The sequence below is a fragment of the Pseudogymnoascus verrucosus genome (genome assembly GCF_001662655.1).
Source record: "Pseudogymnoascus verrucosus strain UAMH 10579 unplaced genomic scaffold scaffold_2, whole genome shotgun sequence".
Classification (NCBI taxonomy): domain Eukaryota; kingdom Fungi; phylum Ascomycota; class Leotiomycetes; order Thelebolales; family Thelebolaceae; genus Pseudogymnoascus; species Pseudogymnoascus verrucosus.
In genome coordinates, this window is record NW_017263653.1 from 883273 (window position 1) to 893217 (window position 9945).

A 9945-nucleotide genomic window follows, 5' to 3' on the forward strand; every position below is an offset into this window, starting at 1 on the left:
ATTCTATGAATACTACAACATCACGAATAACATTCACATCGACATAAAAATGGTCGGGCATTTCCAATTTCCCCCATGGGGTTCACCATTTCTGGATGCAGGCCACACAAACACACCCTCCTCATCCTGGCATTCTGAGCGTGGACTAAGCCCGCACATGAGAGAGCTTGACCACACCGTGCACAACCCAACCGCAGACCAGCTCGCGGAAACACTCAAAGTAATCATGATGACGAATGGAGCCCGCGAGCCTCTCCCAGCAGAGTACAACTCATGTATCATGCAGGTGCTCGAGGGGTATAGCACCCATCGCCTTGAACTCCAGACGAAGATAAAGGAGCTTGAGGAGGCGAAGAAGGAGAAAGAGGAGACAGCTACGGAGCTTTGGCAGAAGACGCTGGAGTGGAAGGAAGAAGAGAGTCGGTACAAGACGGAACTTAAGAAGTTGGAGGTTATACTGGCTAAGACGCCACGGGGTATGGAGCTGGTGGCCATGGCGAGGTCGCAGAGTGTTGTACGCAGAAACAAAAAGAAGGCCGAGGTGAAGAAAGCGGCAGACAAGGGACAAGTGAACAAACTAGATGGCGAGTATGTTCCGAGACGTCTAAGACCAGGTGAGTGAACAAAGCCGGATTCACATCGATAGAATCTTGGAACCTCGAAACTAACAATACTCCAACAGGCTTCAATATTTTATTGCCTAACTATGCAGAGAAGAAAGATGCTGCCACAACCAAGTCATTCATGCCACACTACCGTCAAAACTCTCTCTCCATGGGATTTGGTTCCGTGTCCCTGCCAAGGCCACAACTGGAAGAAGTCGAAGAACCTACAAAGGAAAAGGGGAAAAGGTCGATGCTGGGAAAACTCACCCATGCCGGAAAGAAGAGCGCACTTCGCCTTTTCCACGGTGGTCATTCACCCAAGAAAACCTCTGAGGAGTCCGCCGACAAGTCGCCGAAGAAGTCACCCAAGAAGTCTTCGCCCAAAAAGAAAAAGAACGAAGACATCGCGCCACACAACTACGAGGATCAGATGCGTATCAGTGACTTCAACCTTCACCAAAATGCCATACACAGCACTCGGAGCCTCTGGGGACACTTTGGCCGTAGCCCGAACGTTAACCTAGCATCCAAGGATGCTGAGGTTGCTCGAAGCGCCCCTACTGGTCCACCGAAGCTGAAATCGCCAAAGAAACTGAAACACAAAGCCAGTCTATTTGACTTCGAGAAATCACCAAGGAAACTAAAGCACAAAGTCAGTGCCATTGATCTCGAGAAATCACCAAGAAAACTGAAGAACAAAGCCAGTGCGATTGACATTGAGACGGCAGCTGCCGCAGCCAGGGCAGCCACGAGAAGAACGGCATGGCTATTGCCAGAGGACGACGAGAGTAACTAGGACTATGCTTAATCAGATGTGGAGAGGGAGAGATGTTGAAGTACTGTACGAAATATACCCAGGATGGAGGGGGCTGAGGATGATGCAGGTAGAGACGATATCCAAGCAGCTTGACAAAAGGGAATGAACCAAACATGAGGGGCTACCAATACCAAAATTTGCTGACGGATGTTGCCTTTAATATACGAATATGATGATTGACGCCGCACGTTGGATGCAACTATGGCATCTTCCGATTTTTCGGCGATATCCCATGTGATGAGCTGTAAAGCAACAACTGTCTCGATGTTTTTAACTTCCTTATTCCCTTTCCATATCTTGGCTACTATACTATCCTTACCCTACAAATGACGGCGTCGCGGGGTAATCCGTCTCATATTCAGAGTAGGTTAGAGTAAGTCAGATCTGGGGGTGCATTGTAACCGCCGATCATTCTATATTAATTCTCTTGGCTTGAACGACTTTCTTCACCAAGGGGACTCGTCACCAATTAAGCAGCTTGTATTTGAGTCGTTTCACGGCTATCTGCAAAAATTATACCTTTGTAGGTTGGATTCGGTGAATTCTTTGGTTTCCAGTCGTGGTCGGTTTGTGCTTGTAGCTGGCTGTGCTACTTTTTCCAACGTCCGTTTGTAAGGATCGCCTGGGCTCAACCCCATCAGTCTTTGGGCCAGCTAGCAGCCTATATTGCAGCATATTTCTCCATCGCGCACTTAATCTACCCATTACCGCTCTGGGATTTCCCTTAATCTATTCTGATATTAAGTTTTAAAACTGCCGATCTTTGCAACTTGGCGGACGGCAGTCTGCCGCCCCTTGCGTATGCTTGGCCTCACCGTGATCGTCCATTCATTCTAAGAGGTGGAAAATGTCTCGAATCGAGGACGCATATACGAAGAAAAATAGAGGCTCAAAGAGATGGATTTAACTATAAAACTAAGACAAGCGTCCGCATTGAGTCTGCTAAATCACACTCTTCCTGTCATCGCGTCCAAGATACCCTTTTAGATACCCCTTACTCGCCAACATGTTCAACTACGCTGCATTGGCCCTCCTCCCAGTGGCCTTAGGCTATGTCACACCTCTCTCGAGCCGAGCTGGCTGTACAGCCCCCGTTGATGGGCTCGTCGGTTATGCCGCTGGCGTAACAGGAGGTGGTAGCGGCAGCGGAACCACAGTTACCTCCTGCTCTGAGCTCACCTCTGCCATTGAAGGTGGCGGTGTTATTACGATTGATGGGATTCTATCTGATTGCGGCATTTTCAAAGTACCAAGCGACACGACAATCATTGGAGTCGGTGCTGACTCTGGTAAGTTTGTACCTATAGCTTTATGCTTATTGTTGCTCATTTATAAACAGGTTTGACTGGTGGTGGCTTCATTTTGAAGAAAGTCTCCAACGTCATCCTCCGCAACCTAAAGCTGCACAACCCTCCTGAGAGCGACGATCTGATTGCTCTTAACCTCGCCACTAAGGTCTGGATTGATCACTTGGATTTGTCTACTGACGGCCTCACTGGCTCCAAGGACTTTTATGATGGCCTCTTGGATATCACCCACGCGAGCGACGACGTCACCGTATCATGGACTAAGTTCCATGACCACGTCCGTCCAACCCACCTATAGACAGTATTAGCTGCTAACTCATTCAATAGTGGAAAGGATCTCTCGTTGGCCACTCCGACAACAATGCCGCTGAGGACACCGGCTACCTCAAAGTCACCTACCACCACAACCACTTCTCCAACGTCAACTCTCGCCTGCCATCCATCCGATTCGGCACCGGACACATCTACAGCTCCTGCTTCGAGGACTGTCCAACCTCCGGAATCAACTCCCGCATGGGTGCCCAAGTTCTTGTTGAGCAGAGCAGCTTCGTCAACGTTGGCCTTGCCATCACGACGAACCTGGATAGCGACGAGCCTGGCAATGCCGTTTCAACCGATAACCTCTTTGAGAACAGCCCGACGGATATCACCCAGGAAGGCTCTCTCACGCCACCTTACGACTACGTGTAAGTTTATCCATGTCTTGCGATTGGATTATTCAGCTGACAGGGCCATTTAGTCTTGATGACGCTTCGTGCATTTGTGATTACGTGAAGGCTCAGGCCGGCACTGGCATTGTTAACTAAGCATCGTTTTAGAAGTATATTAGAATATGCCTTTTGCAGTGCAGCAATGAAATATTAGTTATCTATACGTATAAACCAAATCTTGTTGCTCTCCATTCTTGGTTCCAGCTCTATACCAAACTTGCCTGCCGTGCCGTCCACGGAGACGTAAAATTCAGCCCTTACAACTTGTACATCTCTGTCATCTCTGTGCTTTACGTGTAAGTAAGCCATCCAGAATTCCCCAGAAACATGCTTCAGCTTGACTTCCATGGCAATTTCTTGGTCAGTCCTGTCTGCAATTAGGCGCTCTCCGTCAGCAACGAAGTTCATGGCTCCATAACCCGGATGCGAATAGGACCCGGCATATTTGTCCAGCGGCAAGGATGGAGGCGTCAGTTTAACAGGGACAGATGGATACAGTCGCTCTCTGGCCTTTGCGAAGGCTTCACGTCGTTCAGCCACCACCTTTTTCCACCTAGCGTTCCAATCGACCCGTTCATCCAGCGGTGTTCCCAGCAGCTGATCCAATAACCTGAAATAAAGCACCATCTGCACATAATTACTCGCCTTCGACGTATTCCCCATCATCACAAACCCCCACTGCCTCTCTGGCAAAAACGCCATCACGGATCCAAATCCCGTCCACCCCCCCGAGTGCCAAATAATCCTCTCTCCCCTATACGTGTCCACAAACCAGCCCAGAGCGTACAAATTTGGTGCTTTAAACGGGTTGTTCCCGGGAATCGGAATAACCATGCGAGGTGTCACTACAGACGCATGTCCGGCCGCGCTGAGCGGCGCAGAGCGAGTCATCATGCATCTCAGCCACTTTGCGTAGTCGAGGACGTTGCTGATGATTGCTCCCGACCCGGATACAGCGGGGAAGTCAGGTAATTCCTCATCCACAAATTGTTCAGCTGCTGCATCCCATGCATAACCCCTTGCAAGCTTTGCATCTCCTCTCTTTTCAGCAGCAAGTGCATCGTCCAGAGTCCAATAAGTCTTTGACATCCCCAGCGGATCCCATATCCGATCTTTGAGGAAGCAGCCCATATTTTGGCCTGTCCTCGTCTCTAGAACATGTGAAATCGTCGAGTAAATCATGTTATTGTACATGAACTCTTCTCGCAGCTCAGACGTCATCGGGAGATGCCGCATGTTTCGCACCATTCCAGCGACGTTTGTGGTCTTGGGCCCGAAGCTGTTTTCATGGTCTGGCAGCCCAGTACGGTGGCATAATGCGTCTTCTATCGTTGCGTGAGCTGTCGCATACAAATCGGGTAGCACAAAGTCTTCTGGAATAAGGGAGGCTATGCGAGTTTTCCAGGTGAGCGGCTCGTTCTGGGAAGCTGGGCTGGATTGACCTGTCGTAGCACGTGCGTTTGTATCGTCGTCGATGAGTAGTGATATCGCTGCCGATGTGAATGATTTTGTTGTGCTGGCAGTAAAGAAAAGTGTTTCTGGCGTGACTGGTTCGCTCGGAAAAGATGCAATGCCATATCCCTGGACTAATTAGTATTATAATCTTGAGAGACGACTGAGCGGCCTACCTTGGCAAAAATTTGATCACCATCTATGACTGCGACTGACACCCCTGGAACGTGCCATTCTTCGAGTAGTTCCCTCGCAAACGCATCGAATGTTTCATCGAGCGGAGTTTGAGTATCATTGCGAACTGTCACCATTTTTGTGAAGCTAAAACCCAGTTCCTGTATAATCTTGGCTCTTTGCTCTTGATCGATTTTCTATTTAGAGCATCTCAATTTTGCGCCTTAAACGTATTCTTCAACAAAACCCATTCCAAGGAAGCAATAACAGGATTTAAACATCTTCCAGGCACCGACCCAAATCGAGCGCCGCGTAAGCACTTGTTATCGTGAACGCGTAGTTGATGGATGAGATTCTAACGGTTCCTGAAGCTCCAACTGGTCCGTGCATTCTCACCCCGCATTCCGGATCTACCCCTCCTCCCCTCACGTCACGACCCCAATTGCACCCTCACGTTATCTCCAATATGACAAAAGATGGAACCTCCCATATTGATTTTTCAACAAAATGATGCTTCCTACATGCTACCCAACAAGGACCCCGAAAAGGGGGTAATCTATCCCGCCCTCTCACTCCCCGCTCCATCTTACCCCAACCAAACAAGCAAATATTGGCACTAATGTAGGTAGTCCCCTTTTCTTGGCGAAAACTCGTGACACTAGGGCTAGTGAGATATGCGCCAGCTTCGGGCAGTGGACTCCGGACTCCGCCTTTCGCCGTTGACAAGGTTATCACTCTTGTCTCCATTGTTCGGGGAGCGTCTGCGTCTCATTTATTGCTTATATTCCTCTTATATACAGTCCCTACAATCTTTACCTCTCCATCCCTCCTTCAACCCTCAATCAATCAAACCCAGAAAGAAAGAAAAAAAACCCACCACCACCACACGCAAAAACCAAACTTCAAACCTCACCCACAATGCCTCACAACATCCCCCCCCCCTCCCCCCTCCTCCTCACCCTCACCCCCCTCACCCAATCCACCTTCCACCCCTACGGCTCCGTCCTCTCCAACCCCAACCCGAACGTCACCCCCTCCTCCTCCTCCCCCCCCCCTCCCGGCGCCATATCCGCAAACCAAGGCTCCGCCCTCAAATACCCCGACATAACCCCCCTCACCGACCTCTACGCCTCCGCCCCCAGCGGCCGCCCCTCACGCGCCACAATCAGCATGTTCGTCTGCGCTCCCCGAGCCCTCTCCCCCCCAACCAGCACCAGCGGCGGTCTCCCCACCTTCCCCGTTGAGATCCTCGAACGTCACCCCTTCACCACCCAGACCTTCGTCCCACTAGGTCTCTCCGCCTCCTCCGCCGACGTCCGCTACCTCGTCATCGTCGCGCCCAACCTCGCCCCCTCCGCGGGCGGACTGGCGGCCGCTGACCCCGCGGCCCGGTTACCGGGGAAGAACTTACCGGATCTGGGGAAGATGCAGGCGTTTATAGCGAGGGGGGATCAGGGGGTTACGTATGCACCGGGGACGTGGCATGCGCCGATGGTGGTGGTGGGGGAGAAGGTGGGGTTTGTGGTTGCGCAGTTTGTGAATGCGGTGGGGGAGGAGGATTGTCAGGAGGTTGTGTGGAATAGGGAGGGCGATGGGGGGGAGGCGGTGATTAGGGTCGCGGTGCCGGGGGTGGGGGGGAGTAGGTTGTAAGCTGGGGGCGGGGGGGGAAGGTAGTTGGAGTGGCGGGCGTTGAGTTGGTGAGCGAGTTGTTGTATATTACCTCTCGACCACAGACGTCTATCACAATTAGTGGCCGCAGCGCAGCGCAGCATTAGATCCGCAGATCCAACCATCACCGCTAGCCAAATCATCATGTATATAACAATCCAATCCAATACTATCTAACTCCAACGCACACCTCACGTACCACCAACCACTCACCGCACCCCCCTCCCACCAACCCGGCCACCGCGTGTTAAAAAGGTTATCCCCCATCCCGTGTCAGCCTGCAGCCTACCGCGCTCCCCTCCGCGTGAGTGGCCTGTCCCGAACCGGTCGTGTAACCCCGGAGGCACGCCTTGTCACATTGCGGTGGGGAAGGATTCGGGCGGTTGGTTGGGTGGAGTGTGGTTTTCCCGATTCCTGGGCGACTGGTGTGTGTGGTGTGTGTGTGGTGTGCGTGGTGGTGGTGTGGTGTTTGACTGTTTTGGGAACGTTGAGAATGGATAGGCGGTGTTGGCCGTGGAGATGTGGATATTTTTTGGGGAGAGGTTGTCTCAGTACCCCTCATCTGTTTTTTTGGGGGAAAAGAAAGCATGGTGGTTTTAATTAGATTTTTTGTTTCGTCTATCCCGTGTGTCGGAAGTAGCCGCTCTGCGCTGTGCAGGGAAAAGGAATGTATGTTGTATGTCTTACTGAGTGAGACTGGAGATATCCGTGAAGTGGAGATTTGGTATGTGTGATCGAGCCGTCTTTTGCCTGGTGACTGCGACAACGGAGAGACATGTTAGGCAGCTATCGATCTCCACGTGGAACAAACCATGTGGGTGGATATTCACATCGGATTATACAGGACAGCTGGAGGGAGATGAAAGTAATCGTTCTTCAAACAGACATATATTAATTAATTATATAGTAAGACGTTAACACGTTATTTCAACATCCATCTCCTCCATAATCCGCAAATCCACAATAAGTAATCCCTGGGTATCTATCCATCCATCATAAAAAGTCCAACCACAAAAAAACATAAACAACGCCGTCACGCCGCGCTTAGTATCAAGGTTGGCGTGCATCTTGGATCCCGAGATCCAGTAAATACGGCACAAAACATATACCCATCCCATCCTAGATGCCCTTCCTTCTATATTCCCTTCCCACGTAAATGCAGATGATATCTCCCTTCTCCGCCAGGGAGAAATGAATAGCGCCTAAAAGCAGCCTTCTGCAAACTCCTGATTTCCCAACTGATATCTTTCCTAACCAAGCACTGAAGCAATATTCATACGGTTCGCAGGACTCTCAGGCGTCCTGACTGCAAGCCTCGACAGCGACTGTATCGGTGGTAGCTGCACCGATGCCACCGGACGCTCTTGCATCCGCGGCTGCGCATCCGAGTAACTCGGTCTGTACTCGGACTGCTGCGGCGCACTATCGTACCACCTGTTCACCTGCGGCGCATACGGCGCTGGGTGACTGGGGCGGTGTGCGAATTTCGTCTCCTGCGCGTAGCGTGACGAGAAAGAGTGGTTCTGGGCGTCTGATTCCGAGTTGTAGCTGGATGATGGGAAATGCAGCAAAGGAAGACTCTGTCTTCTGTCGTCGGAGTGGCCTGCTAGCGGTGGGAGCGAGATGATAGGAGATGGCTGGCCGCGGGGAGAAGTAGAGTGACGAGATCCAGAGTCCGAGACGAGAGAGGGCGGGTTGCTGACTGATTCCGCACGGGAGGCTTCAGATACTACCGGAGAAGGGAGGGACTGATCGATGTGCCTCCGTCCCGAGGAGTAAGGCGAAGTAATGGTGAGAGGCTGATGATGACCCGAGTGTCGCGAGTACGACTCCATCTCCTGCGCCTCCTCATAATCCTCCTGCGCGCGTGACGACGTCCTCCTCCTCACTACCAAGCGGCGCCTGCGGTTCATACTCCCATTCCACCAGTTCTTAACAGCGTTATCGCTGCGGCCATGCAGCCGCCTCGCGATCTCAGCCCAGCGCTTGCCAATCTCAGATACGAGGCGCTCGATGAGGACGCCTTCGTCAGGGCTAATCGGCTCGTGGTTCAGGGTGGGCTTGAGGTTTTGGTGGTAGCGCTCGCGACACTGTTTGGGGGAGCGCGAGTTGATGAGGGAGGCGATGCGGACCCAGTTGAGGGGGCCTTGGGTGTGAACGAGTTGGGTGAGGTAGGCGTCTTCGGCTTGGGACCAGGGCCCGCGTCGGTGGGACGTCATGCTGGGGGGAGTAGGCCAGGCCAGGCTGTTTTTGGAGGGGGTTCCTGGAGTTGGATCGAGGTGGTGAGTGTAGGTACGTTCAGGTCCGTGGCGTATGGCGGTTACTATATATACTCTGAGAAGCCGGTTGGTAGACTAGTGAGTAGATATAGTGATCAGGTGAGAGCCGGCAGTTGGACTGAATCCCGAGTCTTCTTCTGAAAATCCGTGGTGTGGGATAATGAGAAAGGTGATATATTAGAGTTAGGAAGGCGCAAATATGACAAAGCTGTTGGCGCGGGTAGATGGACGATCTGGTCGGGAGGGATTTGGGGGGGCGGGCGGTGGTCCTTATAAGTGGATTCGACGAGTGCGGAAGGGTTGGCTGATCGAGGAGGATGTCTTGACCGGTAGTGTGGTGGGTGTGCGGCTGAGTGGGGTGGGACAAATATTGTCAGGGAGGGGGGTAAACCGGGGCTGGATCTTGTCACCTCTCAACTTTGTTCGACACTCTCTCGATGGAGATGAGGCAAGATAAAGTGGAGATGGGAGATTTTGGTAGTTTGGTAGTTTGGTGGGGGTGGTGGTTTGTAGGAGCGGCAATAGGCGGACAGTCTTATAGGGCGAGTGAGTAGGGATGTCGGTGAGGGTTGAGGGTGGTGAGGTGAGCGAGTTTGATGCAGGCGATGATGCTGGTAATATAGAGCAAGGTGGGAAATGCGATGGAGGAAGAAGAAAAGAGGGGGCGAGGGGAGGGGTGGGAAAGATGGTTGAGGATGTGAGGTGTGAGATGGGGTTGTTGTTTAAGGGCCGTAGTAGTTTAGTTCGATGGGGATAGTTCGATCGAGTAACTCTGATAGTGGAGAATGTTGGAGTTATGTATGTAGGTATGTAGGTAGATACATATAGTAGGATATGCACACTACTGTAAAGTATGGTACTGAAGGAGGAGGACGAGGGGGAGGAGGAGGAAATAGAGGAGACGAGAAGAGGAGGAGGAGGAGGCGAGGAGTG

The 9945-nt window shown here is 51.8% G+C and overlaps 5 protein-coding genes across 5 annotated transcripts; 3 read left to right on the forward strand and 2 right to left on the reverse strand.

Annotated features, from left to right (window-relative positions):
* Positions 1 to 49: 49 nt before the first annotated feature.
* On the forward strand, positions 50 to 1526 carry VE01_00948 (uncharacterized protein; the record flags this gene model as incomplete). Its single annotated transcript, XM_018270476.2, has 2 exons — positions 50 to 614; positions 683 to 1526. The coding sequence occupies 2 exons, from the start codon at positions 50 to 52 to the stop codon at positions 1399 to 1401; spliced, it is 1284 nt and encodes a 427-aa protein (XP_018134979.1). The 3' UTR covers positions 1402 to 1526.
* A 902-nt stretch (positions 1527 to 2428) lies between these two features.
* VE01_00949 (uncharacterized protein) lies at positions 2429 to 3577 on the forward strand (the record flags this gene model as incomplete). Its single annotated transcript, XM_018270477.2, has 4 exons — positions 2429 to 2711; positions 2762 to 3006; positions 3057 to 3415; positions 3469 to 3577. The coding sequence occupies 4 exons, from the start codon at positions 2429 to 2431 to the stop codon at positions 3533 to 3535; spliced, it is 954 nt and encodes a 317-aa protein (XP_018134980.1). The 3' UTR covers positions 3536 to 3577.
* Positions 3578 to 3589: 12 nt separating this feature from the next.
* VE01_00950 (uncharacterized protein) lies at positions 3590 to 5202 on the reverse strand (the record flags this gene model as incomplete). Its single annotated transcript, XM_018270478.1, has 3 exons — positions 3590 to 3597; positions 3652 to 5020; positions 5068 to 5202. The coding sequence occupies 3 exons, from the start codon at positions 5200 to 5202 to the stop codon at positions 3590 to 3592; spliced, it is 1512 nt and encodes a 503-aa protein (XP_018134808.1).
* A 465-nt stretch (positions 5203 to 5667) lies between these two features.
* DAL3 (Ureidoglycolate lyase) lies at positions 5668 to 6715 on the forward strand (the record flags this gene model as incomplete). Its single annotated transcript, XM_018270479.2, has 2 exons — positions 5668 to 5686; positions 5734 to 6715. The coding sequence occupies exon 2, from the start codon at positions 5984 to 5986 to the stop codon at positions 6713 to 6715; it is 732 nt and encodes a 243-aa protein (XP_018134807.1). The 5' UTR covers positions 5668 to 5686; positions 5734 to 5983.
* Positions 6716 to 7603: 888 nt separating this feature from the next.
* VE01_00952 (uncharacterized protein) lies at positions 7604 to 9932 on the reverse strand. The gene has a single exon (XM_018270480.2). The coding sequence runs from the start codon at positions 8950 to 8952 to the stop codon at positions 7984 to 7986; it is 969 nt and encodes a 322-aa protein (XP_018134806.1). The 5' UTR covers positions 8953 to 9932; the 3' UTR covers positions 7604 to 7983.
* Between the last annotated feature and the right edge of the window lie 13 nt (positions 9933 to 9945).